This window comes from Narcine bancroftii, chromosome 5, assembly GCF_036971445.1.
Source record: "Narcine bancroftii isolate sNarBan1 chromosome 5, sNarBan1.hap1, whole genome shotgun sequence".
NCBI classification, from domain to species: Eukaryota; Metazoa; Chordata; class Chondrichthyes; order Torpediniformes; family Narcinidae; genus Narcine; species Narcine bancroftii.
In genome coordinates this window covers 99,530,611-99,551,530 of record NC_091473.1, presented here as the reverse complement: position 1 = coordinate 99,551,530, position 20,920 = coordinate 99,530,611, and the positions used below count along the sequence as shown (strand labels likewise).

General features: G+C 38.5%; 1 protein-coding gene across 5 annotated transcripts in view; it reads left to right on the top strand.

Annotated features, from left to right (window-relative positions):
- Window positions 1-6,754, top strand: part of mysm1 (Myb-like, SWIRM and MPN domains 1) — a 107,221-nt gene extending 100,467 nt beyond the window's left edge. For all 5 annotated transcript variants that reach the window (XM_069938499.1, XM_069938501.1, XM_069938498.1 and 2 more), the window contains one exon: window positions 1,611-6,754. In XM_069938499.1, the coding sequence (XP_069794600.1) occupies window positions 1,611-1,763 (153 nt within the window). In that variant the 3' untranslated portion in view covers window positions 1,764-6,754. The remainder of the gene's footprint in view (window positions 1-1,610) is intronic.
- The last annotated feature ends 14,166 nt before the right edge of the window (window positions 6,755-20,920 follow it).

The following is a 20,920-nucleotide window of genomic DNA, read 5'->3' as shown; positions in this document are numbered from 1 at the left end:
CATATGTCCGCTGGTGTTTGGTGATCCTGCCCTGGCAAACATGTATTGGCTATCCACCCTATCTATGCCTCTCATAATCTTGTAGACCTCCATCAAGTCTCCTCTTATCTTTCTACACTCCAAAGAGAACAGTACCAGCTCTGCTAACCTTGCCTCAGAAGACTTGTTTCCCAATCCAGGCAGCATCCTAGTAAATCTCCTCTGCACCTTCTCCAGAGCTTCCACATCCTTCCTATAACGAGGTGACCAGAACTTATGTACTATCCCACCAAGACCACCTGTAAATTGGAGGAACAACATGTGGTTTTTCATCAGAAACATCGGTTTCTGCTAATCTGCATTCCTCTTCCCCCTTCCCTCTCTTATCACCCGGCCATCCCACCTCCCTTTGATAATTGCTGTCCCCTCCCTCCCTTCTCCACCTCCTGCCTTTGCGACAACGCTTCCCCCACCACTTTTTTCAGGTACTTGCCGACAATTTTCCATACCTTGATAAAGGGCTCATGCCTGAAATGACAGTTATGTATTTTTACCTTTGCTCTATAAAGGACACTATTTGACCTTCTGATTTTTTTCCAGCATTTTACTTTTACTTTAACCATGGTATCTACAGAGTTTCATGTTTTTCAAGGAGTAAAACAAGTTTAGGGGAGACATTGGGGGTACTTTAGTCTTTGCAAGCAACTGCTCCACCTTCAACATGTCTTTTTTTCTCCAAACTCCTCCCCACCTTTCCTGATTCTGCTTGGTTATAGCTATCCATCTTGTCCCCACCCTACCATAATCACTGAAATCACTAATGACATTGATTAAAAAAAGGGACCAGCTCTTCTTGACAATCACAGGATTGACCAAACCATCTCCATCATCATTCAGCTGGAGGATCACAGACACCCTATTCCATTCCTATTAATCTAATCATAATGAAGACAAATTTATAATGTCTACTCTTCTAATCCCCACAATTTTACCTTGATAATCTCCAAGGATTAATCCCAAACTCCTTCCGATTTTTCTGAAACTCATTCATGCTTTTATTACCTTCAGACTTTCTTGACATGTTCCAATGCACAAGATACTCAACAACCGCATTTTATTCTTTTCAGAGATCAAGCAAAATTCTTCTATTGGCGTCTTAACTTACAATTACTCCCTTCAGTCAATATGCCTGTACCTGCTAATTAACATTAAAATGCCTATTTTCAAATCCTCCATCGCATCACTGGCTTCAATATTAGAGTTAGTTGCTTTCCTTCTCTTTCCCTCCTGGAATTAATAATCAGGAATGGTGGCTTTACCTTCAACTGCTATAGTCTTAAGCTTTAGAGTTCTCTCCCTTAACTGCTTTGTCTTTTTTCATCGAAGGTGCCCCTTCAGATGAAGCCAAGGCCACCTTCCCCAATCCTTTCCATCAGGATCAGTGTCAAATTTCATTTGGTGATGCCTTAAGGTTCTCTTGAATGTTAAAGATTATGCGCAACTTTAAGTAATTGTAATGGTGAACATGCTCTGAAATATTGAATTAGTATAAAATTTGGAATGTAATCATCACTTGAATTTGTCATGGTACTCAAAATGTGTAAGAATGCTTTTAATCTCTCGTACTGTAGCTGCTTGAATCCATGAGGAAAACGTTGGAAAATCAGTGGAACACGACAGTCACTGAAGAGTTTCTGGCACAGATTGAGGATTTGTTTCTTTCAGGTTATGCAGTTGAAGACAGGAGCAATAAATTTGATACTGTTATTGAATCAACTAATTAATGTGTTCTGCCAATATTTGTAAGGTATCAATGTCTGATGTTTCACTTTGAAACAGAAACAGTACTGAAGTATCTACTGTAACATTTAGAACAGTGGTTGGAAATTGTAGTGAAAGAGCCAGGGGAATTTTCAGTACAATTTGGCTTTCAGGGAAGGAAATTTAAAATTAGGGAAAATCTATGATTTTTTTCCCTGTGACACAATTCAATTTTTTTTAAGAATTACCTTTGTTCAGATTTTCCTTTTAGCATCTTTAAGAGATGTACAATTTCCTGCTGTCAGGGAGTCTGGTCACTCCAGTGAGGCCATGTCTGGGGGCATGGAAACAGCAGGTGCTGTGGTTCAGACTGGTTCGACAGCTTCCAAGAAATTGCTGGACAATGGGATTTGAATTCAAGTTGCTTTCAGCCTCCTCAGATTTAGCCAACTTCTATGTTTTGAAGTTGTGTGTCTTTTTTTCTGAGATGTTACCAGTTTTTTTTTTACTTTGTCGAAGTATCAAATCTTGCAGAGATCTTCATGAGGATCTGTAAAACTGTTAATTTAATTTTTTTTAAATGCTAGAATATTTTTTAAAGGAACAAATAATTTGATGAGCATTTCTACAAAATTCTTGCACAGCAATGTTGCACTGAGAATTTCTCTGCTACATTCTAAATTTGATTATTTCTCGCTCACTGAGAGACATAAAGTATTGTTTTGAAACATAATGTGTGACATTTGGACTTGAGAGCCTTAGGCTTCAGCTCGTACAGTGGCGTGTTTCTGAAATCTGGACTTTTACCAGAAAAGCAAGTATAAATTCATTACTTCTATTCTAATTTGAAGTGGCTGATGTATGCTTATTCAGAACTGACCATCTTTTCTATCTGCTTCCTTGAAACTGAAAGTAGTAATGATGCTATTTTATATTTTTTCCTCTTCTTGCTTTTTTTTCTGGAGGAATAGAAAATGTTATTTGTAATAATGTTTAAGGAAGTTCTTAGAATTCAGAATGAAGACAAATGCAAAGGTTGAAAAAAGTTAAGAAAGGCAGGTTCTGTGCAAAGTGATAGCAAGGTCAGATGGTCGATGTATGGTTAGACTGGCAATTTATTGATGAACTTAGTTAAAACAAATATCATACAATGTATTGCAATATTATCAAAACCATTTTCACCATATAATGTATTCAGTACAGTGAATGAGATTTTGCTTTTGGCCAAGAGTGCTTTTCCTGTCATCTTGTGAATATTTTTTGATTCAAAGCTGCTTTCTCGTGGTTGTACAGATGGATGCCTCTTTTAAAATCTTAGTGTAGGTTATTGCTTTGACAGAGAAATGATTCATCAGTGGATAGTCATAAATTAGCTGTGTAATTTCTTGGTATAGCCACAGTAATTCTGTCACTGTTAATGATGCTGTCCAATGGCAGCCGTTGTTATACATACCAGACATCTGGTGCCTTCACCTCATTGAAAATTAAAGATAATGTAACTTGAAAGTAAATAACTTAGAAATTGAAATTTAGGAGACCTAGAATTTTGTTCTGCTTTATTTTGGAATCCTTTGGTGCGGAAAAGTTTTAATTGTTTGAACCTAGCACCAGTTTTTAAAGACTGGAAGTATCTATTCCCTGTTTATTTTAAGGCACTCAAGAAATATTCTTCAGGTGAATTATGTTTGATTCTATTTTGGCATGAAAACCATGGTGGTAGGTCATCAAATGACTGCATTTGTACAGGAACAGCTTGGAATGGTCTTCTAAATTAAATGATGAAATTTTTGATATTGTATATTTCGGCGTATAAGTCAACCTTCAGATAAGACAGATCCCTATTTTCAGCCTCATTTTCATAGTTTTATCATATATCAGGCATAAAAGTCGACCCCCCCCCCCCAGTTTTCTGCAGGAGACTGGTGTTGCTCCTCCCAGCAACAACCCAAACTTTGTTACAACATCCCAATCTCCAAGTAACAAATCTGTAAATTGAGCAAGCAAGTTTAAAAAAAAACTTTTTTAAAAATTGCTTTTGGCTGGGTAGATGCCAAATGGTGCTGGGTCCAAGTCTTCAATATCTGCCGCAGCTGGTGACGGTGACTCCATTCTCAACATCGGGTGCAGTGCCGACTGCATTTAAAAAAATCACTTTGCTGTCCAAGTGTGCTCAGTGCAGGAACTACGGCTATGTGTCGGCTGGGGAACTACTGACTCCCGAGCAGCAGTGGGGATCGCGACCTCCTGGATAGGAGTGTGGACTTCGGACTCTACAACTGTAAAATGTTTGGGTGGGTTATGGTGGCAGTGGGGAGGTGTCGGGGAGCGCTGGTGATGATGAGGTGTTTTGGGGTCATCTTATACGTCAAATCTATGTCGAGCGGTTTTTTTAGTTGAATTTAATGTCCCAATTTTGTATCTGGCGTATAAGACCTCTGATTTTTGAGTGCTTTTTGAAAGTTTCAAGGGTCGACTTATACACCTAAATACACAGTATATATAAAAAAAGATGTGTTCTTAGTTGGAGCCAGGAAGAGTAAAGAATGGGTTAGCATCAGGATTCTTCTAAAATCCAAAAGAAGATTAAGGATGACCATACGAAAACAATAATATTTTTTTTATTCCCAGTGTATTTTATTGGTGGGCATTGGAGTGGCTTCAATGTTTTGATTGCAAAATCAATATATTATGCCAGCATCAAGATGGGTATAATTTTCAGATAGGACTTCAAGAGATAATCTTTTTTTTTAAATCAATATCACTGACAATTGTTTCTGTTATTCATAACTCCAAACATGTTTTTGTTTCCACATTAAGTTTATTGGCCTTCAACTTTATTGGCTGAGTTGAAGGTCCAACATTGCATGAACAGTGCAAATCTTTGGTTCTATTTGTGCAGCTTTAGCTTCATAATGACAGGGTAAAATTTGCTAATCTTACAGGAATCAACATCTTTTGTGCGTTTTTATCCCAGCCTTCTCCCAGGCTTATAGTGTGTTTGTGCTGGAAAGTGAAAGACAGTTCAGTGCATCTCTTGTGTATCACTGCTTTATGCCAGTTGATGGACTTGGACTGTCAAAGGATTCAAAGAATGACCATAAGTTTATAATAATGAAGTTTAGTATATTTTTAATGGTTGTAAATTTATAAACTTTATCAGTTTAAAAATGAGATATTTATGTTCTTATTCCTTACATTGAGTAAACAATCCTAATCAAAACAGCATGGAAAATAGAAATTTTCATGTCAACTGCATTTTGTAGCATTTAGTAAAAAAAAAAATCAGAATGATTTGTGCAGATGTTAAAAGTAGTAGTTCCAATTCCATTTGATTCACAAGAAGTGGAAGAAAATGCAGAGTCCATCATACTACTTGATGTAAACCTAAAAATAGCTTTCATATTTTAGTCCATTATTTTGCATCATGTAACACAATTTCGCGTTTCAAGAACTACATAAGCAGTTCAATTCCACCTTACAGTTTGCCTTTTGAAATTTGAGGTTTTTTTAAAAAACTCATTCCCTGTTTTTCTGTAAATCTCATTCTTCAGTATTCCAATATAGTAACTTGCAAATTCAAATTGTAGACACTCCGTATTGACCCAGAATATGATCATGGGTTAATTCAACAACTTTAAATGGCTACTTCTGTTCAACAGACCTCATAGCCACTCAAACAGTGGCGCAGGTTCTCGGCACCTTCTTTTTGTTCTGATCTCCAAACCCAAATCCAAAAAACAGATTCAAACATGAAGTGAGCAACCTGCCGAATAATTTGGTCACAGCTTGAACCAATGCAGATCCAATAATCACAAAGCAGTAAACTGATTTTACTCAAGGATGAGTTATTAATTTGGAAAATAAGTGGTGATATCAATAAACAAGTTGGAACTGAAGCTGCAATCTAATGTTTTTGCATTTCATATTATATGATACATGGTTCTCATTTTTGGTCGGCACTAAACATAATTTTGAGTTAAAATCAAAGTACAGCAAATGTTTTGAGAATATTAATGCATGGTAGAATACTGTAAATACTTTAATAGAAGTGTCTGTATTTTTCATAGTTAATGATCATTGTGTGTCTGTTCAGAAGTGTATACAGCATATGATCATACTTATGCATTGCTCTGCAGAAAAGGTTCTTTAATCTAGCTTGTAGCAGTTATACGTTGTAAGTTAAGGATTGAAGAGTTAATATTTTAAAATACAGGAATAATAAATCAGTTTTGTACAGTATTGTATTTTATCTGTTTGCTTCATATTTAACATCATGCTATATTTACTGCCAATATGCATTGTTTATTGTGTGTATATATTGTTTTGCCTGTACTATGATTAGTTGTATCTCTAAAAATAAGATGTCATTTTTTTTAATGTTTGATCTTTGTTAAACTGAGTCAAGTTTTGATAATATATTTAAAACATGCTGGGCTGGAAATTTGCTATACTAGGACATAGCCTTGGACACCTATTGAATTTTCAGCATAAAAATGTTTTGGGGTATAAATTGGTAGAAGTGAGCTCATTATGACAACTAATATCTTGGTGGATAATGGAACAGTTGTAGCTGGTAAGAGGAGAATTAAAAAATAAGCAGAGAGAGGGAGCATGGTATGAATTTTGGTGGGTGAATTCTATGTTAAATCAGATAGACAAAGAGAAGTAAAACTAATGTGTTCTCAGTACCCGAAAGAAAGCATGATTCTGCACTTGAATTGATTACAGTTTGGCCAGAAGAGGTTGATTGATTAATATTAATGAATACCGAAAGGATACAATACTTATTAATTATTTCATATCCTTCTATGCAGGCAGTTAACATTCAAATGTTCAAATGAGATGAAACTCTGGTGTAGCGACTACTATCCATAAAAGCCATTTGGAGGCTAGGTGGGCCTTTTGTTTGTGATGTGTTTTGATTGATTCACGTCCAGATAAGTTTTAAATAGTTTATTTATTAACATACAAAAGACTTGTAGCGATCTATAATAATATTACGTTCCAAAAATAATGACTGTTGTAACGATCTTCTTTAATTTTCTATGAAATGTCTATAAATAATGGTAGTAATGGTCAACAAAATTGTGGTCCTCACTCAGCCTCCTTATACAACCCCCCATCCCAGTTGATGGGCTAATGAACTGAGTCTCTTGTGCCCAAGCCCCCCGCGCAAGCGCCAACCATCCATAAATAACAAACAAACACAATATACTGTATTCCAATATTATGTAGATCAGCCTCAAAAAAAAGATTGATCTTTACCACCACATTGGACCAGTAAGTAGTGGGAAAGGTACAAAAAGCAATAAAGTATTGTCAGTTTGGACTTGTCAAAGTTCCTCAGTCTTCTGTTAAAGGCAGACTTAGTTGCATCTGATGTTAGACCATTTAGCTCCTGTGTTTTTAAGTCTTTTTGACAGTGTCTTAACCACAAATGATTGGTTTCGTCAACATGATATAGCTGATCAGAGGTACACCGCTGCAATATGAGCTCCAAGATTTCAAATGGCACTCCTCCAACTTCATGAATAGAGTCCACATTATTTTGAAGAACTCAAATGCACTGTTCAAATAATGTCATCATCTTTGGAAGATGAACAATTGTTGATCCAGAATACACTTGCATCTTCAAGTTAAAACAGCAACTAGGAAACCCCAGATCTTCCTCAGACTGAAGAGACACAGCTTTCCTTTTGGGTTTAACATGATGCATGTCTTCAGCATGTCATTTGGCTTTCTTCTTCAGCTTTCTGCTCATTGGAAGAGTTTGAGCTCTTAGAACCAGATTTTGAGGATTTTTGTCTGGTACTCTTTATTCTAATGGATGAATCTCTTTGACCTTCCCAGCAACAGGTTTGCTCTTTTTGCTTTTCTGCGGTTGGTTGGTCATGGGTAAAGTAAGATTCAAATGACATTGGTTCATCAAACTCATTTGTAGAATCCCTTCTGGAAAGAAGCAGGCTGGCCTCATTTGTGGCTCCGACAAATCTCTTCAATTAGAACTGTAGCCTTTTCAGCCATTCTGGCTTCTATTGCCTTTTCCTGCAATTCCAGATCCAATTTTCCAACTTCCAATTCAGTCTCATTTTCTGACAATTTGTTTTGAAGCCTTTTATTAGATTCTTTCTCAGCATTCAATTTTTTCTGAGAAGCTAGTAACTTGACCTGGAGTGAAAAGGTCATGTGATTCATTGGGACTTCTGCTTTTGGCCCTGCTGGAGTAAACTTGATGTGTCTGAATGTATTCATCTTGCTTCTTACACTACTAAAATGCAATATCCCTTTCTTTGCATTGTTATTACCTGGGCCTTCAAAGTATATTCTTGATTGTTTTCTGTAGTCAGCTGTCTTGTGTTATTAACCAATGACTTGTTCTGTTCTTTCAAAAGATGAATCTCCTCCTCCAACTGTTTGCGACTTAAGGCTGATTCCCTTTCCTCAATAACTGCATTCATTTCTTCAGCAGTTATTCTTCCGCTCTCTGGCTTTGCAATATCTTTCTACAATTAAATCTCCATTCTTGTCAACTGCTCTTTGGCCTTTTTCTTTTGATCACTTTGAAAACTGAAGAGTCATTAGATCATTCCCAATTTTCGGAAAATCAGTTTTGCTTCCAAATACAAAGTTAAAATATTTATGGTTACTATTTTTGTGATTAACCAATATTTCGAAGTCCCTTTTCAACACTTTTTCTCCGAAGGCACCAGATTATCAGCCAAATGCTCCTTTATTCTATCATGTAATTTTCTGTGTTCACAACTTTTGCCGTATCTTCTAATACTTCATTTTTATCTATTTCTGATGAAAATAATTCCTTTCATGCTGGTTTAGATGCTTTTGATTTATTTTCATCAGTATGATTTTCATTATTTTCACATTGATCTGTTATTTTTTCAGAAGTGGCTCTCTTATTGCAGTCCTGAACTTCTCATCAAGTTTCACAATCGAAATCCTGTTGACACTTGTCGCTGACTACTCCTGAGCAGCATCATTATGTCATTAATTTTGACTATGTAAGATTCGTCTCCTATCTAGTGGTTCCAGAGTCTTTGGTACATCTGAGCCGATCAGTATCTCTATTTCAGACCACTGATATCGTTGTGATGTGGAATGTTTCCTTTGTGCACAGGCTTAGCCTTCTGAACGTATAGCCCTTTGAGATCACAAAAATCGCTGTCCAGTTCAATGACCTGTAAGCCTGAAACAGTGCTAGTTTCAACTACCTTCTCTTGACCGATAGTTCTCAATAGGTCTTAATGTTATGAACCTAAAGAACCCCAAAACCCAGCAGCAATAGACATTAACCAAGACGAGTAAGTACTTAAACATAGGTTGTTTCTAATTATCTTTAAACATGAAAACAGAATCAAACTTTAACTTATCTCTATTAACTTAACTAACCTTAACCCACCCCCCCCCCCCCCCACTTCTATTTCTAAGCGCACGTGTATGATGTGTGTGTAAATTTAAGAAAAATTCTTTGGTTCACAGTTCAATCTTATGTCTTATTCTTCCAAGTTCACTGGTTGCAGGCAATTTTGATACTGTGCACAGAATTTAACATGTATAAAGTTCACCAGGCTTTGATGCTCGAAGGGTAAATGTTTACTGCTCAGGAAGGTTCTTTGGAGGTTTGCAGAGAGAGATTTGTTGTTCCAAGATTTCCACAACTGTGGTACCACCATTAGTCACCTCAGTGTCTTGCTGATAAAACTTATCCCATCGGGGTTCTCCAGATGATAACCTCTTTCTTTCAGGCTATCACCGAGTTTCTTTCTGTTCCTCATATTCCAAGAGAAACATGAGATAGCACTTCTTGCCATCTGCCGCTCTGGAGCTTTCTGTTTCAATTCCAAGCTTCCTACTTGCTTCAGATGTGACTGTTCAGTCTCTCTCTTTCTCTCTCTCTCTCTCTCTCTCCTAATCTTCCAACTGCTAGAAACCCCATGTGATTCTTTCACTTGCCACAACCCCCCCCCCCCACCTTCTCCAGCAAACAATAGGAGTTGGTCTTTTGCTCCCATCTGTTGTCTTAGGTAAACAAAACTTCTCATTGACCTTTGAGTGAGCCCTTTGCAGAAAGGTCAGAAACCTTGTAAAAATGTTCAACACCGACAACCTGTCTCCACTCGATTCATTTGATGACATAATTTCAATTAGTACCTACTTGTCGAATGTGCATAGCATTCTCCATAGTTTCTGTAATGTTACTGAATATGAATTCTTCAGTATTTCAATTAAGATCTGCCATAAAATGTGTCTATGTATGTAACCTACGCTAATTTTACAAAATTATTTCCCAAATATATATTCCATTATATTAGCCTTCCATTAAGATTAAGTTTATTCATTAGCCCCACTGTGCAATATGACTCTGTGCTGCCTAGATCAAGAAATGCACAAGTATGCACTGTTGCATTCTCATTCATGGCCTTGTCTTGTACAGGCACTATTGACAGTTTGCAGTTATCCTCACCAGCCCTCGTAAGACCACTTTGCTGAACTGAGTCTATAACAGTTTTCAGCTGCTGCCTTTGTTTCTGCTTGCTCATTTTCCATTTCCTTTGGTGGATATGCAGCATTCTGGGATGCTTTAAACTGCATATGTTGCAGCTGAATCGTTTCCTGCATTTTTTGCTGATGTGTCCTTTCCCCAGACAGCCAAAACATACTCCCTTTTCCTTTAGGAAAGCAATTCTCTCACTATGTGCCCTCTTTTCTAAATGTGGACACATCTCCAAAGCATGTCCACCTCCACTAAACAAACAGTTCTTCACAGCAGGCAAACTCTCCTTTTCCTTAGTTCCTTCGTCATTTTCCTTATCTGCAACCATCACTGTGGTAGCAAAGATTCTTTTAATCTTGGATGAGGATATAAAGTGGACCTCCTTTCAGTTTTGTTCATTGTTGGAGCGTCCTTGATATCTTCAAATACTGGCTGTTACAATCTTCACTTGCCTTTCAAAGAAATCCACCATAATCTCACACACACAAGACAAAGTAACAGAAGTATGCCATTTGGCCTATTGAGTCTGCTCCACAACTCCACCCTGAGCGTAAACCATTCTCACATCTAGTTCCAATTTCCAGCCTTTTCCCCATATCCCAATTTGAAATCTATCAATCTTCTCCTTCTAAACTCTCCCAGTGATTGGGCCTCCACAACTGTATATGGCAACGAATTCCACAAATCCACGACCCTTTGGCTAAAGAAATTTCTGCTCTGGTTTAAATGGGTACCTTTTAATTCTAAGACTGTGCCCTCTTGTCCTGGATTCACCCACCAAGGAGAAACATCCTATTCACAGCTACTCTGTCTAATCCTTTCAGCACTCAAAATGTTTCTGAGATTCCCCTCTCATTCTTCTATACTCCAATGAATTCAGTCCAAGAGACATTAAATATTCTTGATATCTTAGCCCTTGCATTCCAGGAATCATCCTGGCAAATATTCTCTGTACCCTCTCCAACATCATTACATCCCTTCTAAGATAAGGAGCCCAAAACTGCACACACGGTACTCCAAATGAGGTCTCACCAATGGCCCACAGTGCCTCATCAACACCTCTTTACTCTTATATACTATCCTTCTTGAAATAAATGCCTACATAGCATTTGTTTTCTTTACTGCGGATCCAACCTGTAGGTTAACCTTTAGGGTATCCTTCACAAGGACCCCCCCCCCCCAAGTCCCTTCGCACTTCCAAATTTTGAATTTTCTCCCCATCCAAATAATAATCTTCCCATTTATCTCCTCTTCTAAAATGTACAACCATACATTTCTCAACATTGTATCTTATCTGCCATTTCTTTGCCCACTCTCCTAAACTGTCCCACGTCTCCCTGTAACCTTTTGGTTTCTTCAGCACTTCCTACTCCACCATCTATCTTGCTGTCATCTGCAAATTTAGCTACAAAACCATTTAATCCATAATATGAATCATTGATAAACATTGTAAAGAAAAACGGCCCCAACACCGACCCCTGCGGAACACTACTAGTCACTGGCAACCAACCATTATTCCCACCCTTTGCGTTCTGCCTATCAGCTAAATCTCTGCCCAATCTAATATCTTTCCTGCAATTTCATTGGCTCTCATTAAGCAGCCTCTTATGGAGCACCTCATTAAAGGCCTTTTGAAAATCCAAATACACAACATCCACAGCTTCTCCCTTGTCCATCCTACTTGAGATTTCCTCAAAAGATTCTGATAGATTGGTCAGGCATGATCTTCCCATCATGAACCATGCTTGGACCTATCATGACATGCATCTTGAGGTATTTCATAAGCTCATCCTTGAGGAATTACTCCAATAACTTTCAAACCACTAATGTCAAACTAATAGGCCTATAATTTCCTTTCTTTTTGCCTCCCTCCTTTCTTAAGCAGCGGAGATACATTTGTGACCTTCCAATCCTTGGGAACCATGCCAGAGTCTATTGATTTCTGGAAAATAATTTCTAATGCTTCCACTATTTCCAAAACCACATTCTTCAGAGCCTCAGGGTACACCTCATCCAGTCTGGGAAACTTATCTATCTTTAGTCTATTTAGGTCACTAAGTACCATCTCTCTAGTAATCTTGACTGTACTTAATTCTATTCCTTGAGACCTCTGACTATCAGGTATATTGCTATTGTCTTCCTCAGTGAAGACTGATGCAAAATACCCATTTAGTTCCTCTGCCATCTCTTTTGTTACCCATTATAATTTACCCTTGCCATTTCTTAACTCAACCCATAACGATTCTACCACTTCTGACCCTATGTCCCTTCTTTCTAATGATTTAATATAATTGCTTACCATCAGGACCACACAAACCCCTCGACCTACCTATCTTTCCTTATAGACTGTGTACCCTTGTTCATTGAGCACCCAATCACATCCATAATTAAGCCATGTCTCAGTGATGGTCACAATGTAATATCTTTTAATCTGCAGCTGTACAACAAGGTCATCAACATTATTCTTAATTCACCATTGCTCTCCTCTTCTCTCCACCCCTATTCCTTTCCAAGCTAGGGGGCCAGCCTCTATGCAAGAGACATGACCACCTCAACCTGTCCTTGGTAGGTCATCCTCATCAACAGTATCCAAATTGTAAACTTATTGTTAATGGGAACGCCCACAGGGTACTCTGTACTGTCTGGTTCTTCCCCTTCCCTCTCCTGACAGTCACCTAGTCACCTGTCTCTCGCCTTTTAGGGGTGACTGTCTCATGAAACTCGTTTCTGCAACTGCCTCGGCCTCATTCCAAGATCCGCAGTTTATCTAACTCCAGCTCCAGTTCCCCCAATTCGGTTTGTTAGGAGCTGCAGCTTGATGCACCTTTTGCAGGTGTAGTCATCAGGGACAAGTACGCTGTCCCTGATTTCCCACATCCCACAATTTGAGCAATCCACTCCCCAACCTGACTCCACTGTCTAAATTTAAGGATTAAACTACCTCTCCTGACCTAACCTCTCTGGTAGCAAGTAAGCTCAGTCTCTGCTCACTGAAGCCTCCTTTTGATTGTGATATTCCTACAATTCACAGACCACATTTCTTCATGTATCCCACAGTCCGTATGGCAATTTACTTATGATTTTTTAAATTTTATTTATTCGTTCAAAATACAGATAGTAAATAACAGATACAACAATGAACCAAAAACATGAACGTTATATTTTATATGAAGAAAAAAAAAGAACCGCCCCCCCCCCCCTCAGCCAGCTCTCTTAAGGAGAGTCGTAAAGAAAGGAAAAAATATATATTAAGGAAAAATCAAACAGACATATTAAAATCTAATTAACATAAATCGAAATGTAAATATTCTGAATATAACAACCACTTACTAATAAAAAAGCTATAGTTATCATGTGAAACATGTAATTTTTTTCCATTATTAAACACTATGTCCTCTCGTTATGCCATCTATTAATATCAATCATTTGTATCTTTCCACATACTAACAATACATTTTTTCTCTACAAATAATGCTAAATATACAAAAGCAAATTGAAATTTATCTAAACCCAAACCTTTCAGAGGTTGCAAACTGCCCAATAAAGATACGATCAGATCTAAAGGTATTTTAATCTTATACAGATTTGGATTTATCCCAACCCTTTTTATCCATACCATCCTATAACATTTCATACATGAATGAAATGTAACCCTTCTCTGGTACCTTCATAAGACAAGTCTCAAATTTAATCATTTCAGATAAAATCATATCGCTACCAAACACACATTTTTACCAAAGATCAAATTTAAAAATAAAGAAGCAAAGAATTCTTATCAATACCTTAGCTGTCCCTTATCATTATGCTTAATCGAACTGTTTAAACCTCAAACATTAAAAGTAACAAACCTCAACTTTAACATATCTACTAATATTACTAAAGACCAATAATATCTTTATTTAAAAACTCAAATCATAGGCCCTCCAATAGGAGAAAAAAAATCACAAAGTAAAAGCTTGATAAAATTTAAATTAAAAAAAAAGAAAACAAAATTAACAAACCCCACCCCCCAAAAAAAACTACCAAAAGGTAGTACTCTCTAAACAAAATTTGGGTGTGGATCACCCACCAGTGGCTGATGACTAGTAGAACCTAGAACAAATCTCTTCCTCCCCAGCCAAACAAAAAAATCTCAAAATATCATAATAACATAAAAAATAAAATAAGAAGATTCTGCTATTCATCCAAGAGGTTCCAAACTCAAAGATCACATTTCAAAAGAAGTTGGACTCTTTCCATTCCTGTTTTTCCCATTTCTACCATTTCTTCCATTTCCAGAACAACCAGATTTTTCTTTAGGAGACAATGGTGGGCTATGTCTTTGTCCTCTTATATCTGGCAATGAATCAGCAAAAATCATTGCTTCATGATCATCCTCAAAAAACCGAGATTGATAGTCTCCATGAAACACCTTCAACACTGCCAGAAAGCGAAAAGTAGACATAACCTTTATGCCACAAAACTTCTTTAACTGGATTAAATCGACGTCGACGTTGAATGATCTCTTGATTCAAATCAGGGTAGAAAAAAACTCTGCTATTCTGAATCAATAACGGGGTTTGTCGCTTTCTCGCATTTTGCACCGTCAGTCGAAGTATTCCTTCTCTATCCAAATAATTCAAACATCGAATTATTACAGGTCTCGGTGGCTGACCAGGTAAAGGTGATCTCCTTAAAGTTCTGTGAGCTCTTTCCAATACCAAGCCCTCAGAAAAAAGTTCTTGCCCTAATACTTGTGGGATCCAATCTGTAAAAAAAATGAAGATGATCTCATCCTTCCATACCTTCTGGCAAACCAACAATTTTCACATTATTCCTTCTGCTTTGATTCTCCAAATAGTCTATTTTCCTCTCTAACTCCTCACGTTCTCGCAATTCTATAACAGATTTTTCAACCTTCAACACTTTTTCTGTATGAGAAGCCACTTGTTGGCATTCCAAAACAGACTGAATTTTTTTAAAAATCTTCACAAGTTGCCTCTACACGTGTTTTAACTGTATTCATTTCTGAACTTATCCTTTGAGCCAACTCATTCATTATAGGCTGAATGACAGCATTTAACTGGTTGCATTGTAATTCAGAAAAGCTCAGCCCTGCTTTCTCTAACATAGTAGCAGAACCAGGTAACTGCAGCTCCTGCTGCAACTCAACAACAGGCAGTTTAACAGTCTTACTGCGGGTCTGGAGTCCCAGCGACGTCACCCCGACTTCCTCAGGGGGTCGACGCTGATCTCCCCCTGCAGCTCGGCATTTTTTAAAAAAATCACGGGAAAGGTTGGAGTACTTCCTGAAGCGTTTCAAGCAATAGAGTTGTCTTCCTGCGTGCTCCCTCCGTTAAAATCGGCGGCTGCCAGAATCAGGATCCACTAATGGGAACACGCACCTTCTTCCAGAGAACGGGTAATTCCAACGCTCTCCTTCACTTGGTGAGTAGTAGACATTTTTTTTTCAGCTCCCACAGGCAGGCTTTGTAGTTTAGGCACTGAAGAAATTAAACCCGAGGCTGTAGCAAATTGTTTAGGCCCCAAATCTTCAGTACTTTGAAAATGTAACTTCTTCTGCACTTGAGGTTTAATCTTTTTACCATTAATGGCCATAACAATTCCTTAGTACTTCAAACTAAAATATAAGAAGTTTAAACTTGAAAACAAAGGGTTAAAAAACAGGTACTTAAAAGTCCGGCCAGAGAGGTCGAGATTACACGTCTAGACTCTACGCCATCTTGCTACGCCCCTCGCAATTTCCTTATGATGACTAGCATATAGTTGGCATGTAGTCGATATCTTCCATGGCATTTCTTAGAAAGAAGGTATATGCTTGTAGAGCCCTTGTGTCTTTGAGTTTTATTGACAACCATGAAAGCACTTTCACTGTATAAGCTGTAGCAATTTTATGCTCATTGCCAAAATGCTACTGTAGTAAAGACTTAGCCATTGTGAATCCTCTGTCCGAGGTCATATGTAGGCAACTCCTTACAAGTTCCCTTGACTGTCCACTCGTGTACTGTTCCAGATAATAGAGATGATCTCTCTGGCTTTTATTCTTGCTTTCAATATTGTGTTCAAAGGATTTAATGAACGTTTGATATTGAATTGGGTCACCATCAAAAACTTGAACCTCCTTCTTGGGCTTGGAAGAGAAACACTGTAGTTGAATTAATGATGCAGTCATTTCATTTTGCTTTCCCATGACTTGAGAATATGTTGCTCTGTTCCCCGTTGCTTGTAGCAGTTAATGTAGTGGAGATGTCACATGTACATGTTCACCCGGATTTCTGATGCTTGACTGGCATGTCAATGGAGCTGCATGTGGATTGGTAACTCCATGCCTTGGGAAGATTTGTCCATGTGTACGCTTATCTTGTAACTGTGATACAAAAGGAACTGCCTTAACATTAAATGTTTCCTTTTCCTATTGTCCTTTCTCATGATATGACTCCATACAATCAAACACCAGATAAGTTGCTTCAAGGACCATAAACCTCTGAGGCTCCTAGTACCTCAATTTTAGCCCTGGTAGCAGCAATGTTTGCTTCCAGCTCCAGCTGCTCTTTTTTCCTTCCTAGCTGCTCCTACTCTTCCAAAGCATGTTTATCCTTAAACTATTTTTTGTTGTATAACAAGAGCAGCTGCTTCAGCCTGAATCTTTAAACGTGCTGGAAACTCTGGAGTTTCATCCCGAAGAACTTGGTTTGTTTCTCCTGCTTCTAACATTTGACACACTGTCATCCTGCATGTCTGATAATGCCTTAATACTTGACCCTTTCTCCTGTCTGAATTGCACATCCTTTGCTCTTGCTCATGCTCTTCACCATTATTTGGTGACATACCTTCAGCCATTTTCAGGTTGCTGTCTTCAAATTCAGTCAATGTCTTCTGTAATGGTTTTACAAGATCTTCATTGCCAGCTCAGTCTCGCAATGAAAAAGCTTTTGACGCCACTTGTATCTAGATTCCTCTGCTTCAGTTCTGCTTTGAGATCCGCGACCCGCATGTCTTCAGTATATCGCGCCTCAGCGGCGATGCTAGCAGCAGCGGCAGCCATTTTCCATGTCTCCATCCACCATCCACTGAGTTCTAGCACAAAGCATGCACAACATAAGCCAAATCCACAGTCCCCAATGGACAAGTGGCACTGTGTCCAAACTGTGTTCAAACTGCAACAAATACACAGAAGGAGGCCACAAACATAAGCCTACCGCTTCTAGTGGCTGTGATGTGCTGTTGTCAACAAGCGAGTTTCTACTGCAACATTCATCAATAATACCGCTGATTCTCAGGAAAAGGCCTTACCAACGTGTTTATAGGACCTTCTCCAGTATTAGAAGCTTTGATACTCAGACCAATGGATGCGATTACTGTCAGCAGCCTGCTCTCAGCATTTCCAATATGTCTGCCATATTGAATTTTAGTATCACTCCAACCCAAAGAGGGATAATTTTATATCTTCTATGATTCTATTTTCTGTTCCAACAAAATAATTTTTTTGTTGACTAAATGTAGTGACTGCTATCCATAAAAGCCGCTTGGAGGCTAGTTGTGGCTCTTGTTTGTGATGCGTTTCAATTGATTCACCACAAACTCCAGATGAATTTTAAATGGTTTATTTATTAACACACAAAAGACTTGTAGCGATCTATAATAACATTACGCTCCAATAATAACGACTGTTTTAGCGATCTTTAACATTTTATGAAATGTCTATAAATAATGGTAGTAGCGGTCAACAAAAAGTTATGCATTCCTCACTCCCCCTTCTTATACAACCTGCCACCACCCCAGTTGACGGGCTAATTAACTGAGTCTCATTCCCAAACCTCTGCACAAGTGCCAACCATCCCCAGTACAAGAAACCCACTACTTGTGCCAACGGTCAAAAGGGAAAAGCATATGCACGGATGCAACATGGCGTCAACCCACAGAAGGTAAGTAGAGCACTTTTGACTCCAACATCTGGATTTAATTGCAGGATGGTTCTAAATTATGAGCCAAATGCAACAAAGCACTAAAGGTAGTTATTTAAAGGTGATACTTGGGGTGCATTATTTGTATCAGTGAGGTGCACGGTTGGTCACTTTGGATGTTGAATTAATTTCACTTTGGCAGTTGATGTGCATGTGTATAATTGAGGTGTGAATTCTACATGCTGCATACTGGTGATGATACTGTTGAATTGCTAACATCTGTCAGAAGCAAACCAGTTGCTGACATCTGGCAGCTGCCATGACTTCTTTGTTTCAGCCAATGCTGTTGCACATACACAGTCATCCAAATTCACCCACAAATCAAATGGTGCAAGTTCAACAATAATTCACTATAACATCTCTCTGATGCTAGCCATTGCTGCCAAAGTCCAGAAGTAAAAGCCAATTCAAAATAGCATAAATTGATTGATTGGATTCATCAAAGCTGTCAAAGATACCCCATGGAGCTACCTTCCACATGCCTTTGCCCATACAATCCCATGCGACCTAGCAGCTGCAACATAGCTGTTTGACAATTGCCGACTTTCAGTGCAGGAGACTACAGATTGGCTTAGAGATTCCCAATGTTCTCTGGCCAAGAAAGCTCAATAGCGAACCACATCTAGCCCTGACTAATATCAATCCAGCTAGCTGCATGGGCTAGAACAAGGTGAGGGAGCAGGCACAAGGTCCTGAGAACCAGCAGCAGGCTTTGCATGACCACAAATGATGTCACTCTGATCAGTTCATGCTCTGTGAAGCTGCAAGCACTCCCTGAAGGCAGTACATTTTTTGTGGAAGCTGGATTGGTCAACTACTGTGCAACCCTGGACCAAACAGCTGAATTCCAGAAGCAAGGTGAAGTTGCTGCCCTTGGATCAAGGAATCCATGTTAAAGTGAAGTCAGTGGGCATTAAAGGAAAACACACCAATCATTGAATCAAAAGTTCTCCTAAGTGAAGATGAATTTGATGAATCAGTCACCAAAGACCCAGGGTATTGCTGCAGATGTTCCTGATGGTAGTGTCAGGTCAGGACTGGGGCTGTTCACTGATCTTCAATACAATTCAAATCTCAGCAAATGAAGCAATCCGAGCCTGCATGTAGCAAGGCAAAGGCAACATCTCCAAGACGAAGTATAATTAGAACACAGGCAATGACCATCTGAAACAATTTGCTGCTTCACGTGATAGCAAGAAATGGCTGGGACCACTGGATATAACAGAAAGTCTGGAGCAGCAACATCCTAACTGAAATACTGAAGACGTGCTTCAGGTGCAGTTATGCCTTCCTCCAATCAGTTCCAACACTGTTAAAAGCAAGAGTATTTACCCAAGGCCTGCCTTTGACAATAAGAATGCATTTGACTGAATGGGGCATTAAAGAGCTGAAAACTGGAAAACACTCCAATGGTTGGAATCCAGCCAACCAAATCCCAGGACACCATTGCAGGAGTGCTCAAATATTTGCTTTGTCATAAGATCAGATGTTTTTATGAATTTAATTCAATTTGCAATTAGCACAATCTTCAATTCAATTCTGAACTCCGTGCCAAATGATGCAATCCAAGTCTGCACACAACAATACGAAGCCAGCATCGAATCATGGAATGATAAGTGGCAAATAAAATTCATGCACAGAAGTGCCAGGCAATAACCATTTTTGACAAGAAAGGTCAAACTACCAACACATGAAGTTCAGTAGCATTACACTTTCCAGGTCGCCATCATTGATATCCCTGGGATTACCATTAACCACAAACTCAACTGGACAGGATATACCAGGCAGGTAGAAGAGGTCAGAAACTGGGTATCCTGAAACAAGTAACTTGGCTCCTGATATCCTAAAGCTTTTTCACTATTTACAAGAACCAAGTCAAGATGGAATACTTTCCACTTGTCTAGTGGAATCCAACTCGTACATATTGCCAGTTTCATGCAGCACTTCAATGTCACCTCTTCAAGTGCCTGTACAATCAGGAATGGGCTATAAATGCTGGTGGTGTCAGTGGCAGCTACATTCTGTGACATACAGTGCCATCCATAATGTTTGGGACAAAGAGGCATCTTTTTTTCATTTTATTTGCCCGTGTTCCACAGTTTTAAATTTGTAATCAAGCAAATTAATGCGCATATTCCAGGTGTGTGACCATGCAAAGGACTTAGACAGATGTGCTTTGGTTGAGCTCTCAGTGAAGAGTTTCAAAAAGATGGTTAAAATCTCAAAATCAAGATTTTTTTCAACAAAAATGGATAAAGCAAGTACTAAGACACCAAGGTAACAAAAAACAAAAGCTGAAGAAGATTCTACTCAGCCAAGAACATCGAGCTAAAGTCCAAAATGGAGTGGCCTTGGGACCAGCAGAGCTGGGGGGTCAGGACAAGAACTAAACATTATCCTTGAGAAAATGGATAATTTGAGTAATTAATTTGCAGGCGTCAAAACTGCAATGAGAGATATGTCAGAGAGAATGACTGAAATTAAATAAATCATTTAAGATTTAATGCAAAGAATTACCCAAGTAGATATAGATTTGGTAAATAGACAAGATAAGCTAATCTTAACAATAAACCTTTTTGATTAAGAAAGCTCAGGAAAGAGCGAAAACTTGGGAAAAGTAGTAGCAGGGTGGAGACTCTGGTCTAAGAGTGAGAATGGCATTGGGAGAAGAATATCTATAAAAGATGTTGCTAAAGGGAGGGGTTCT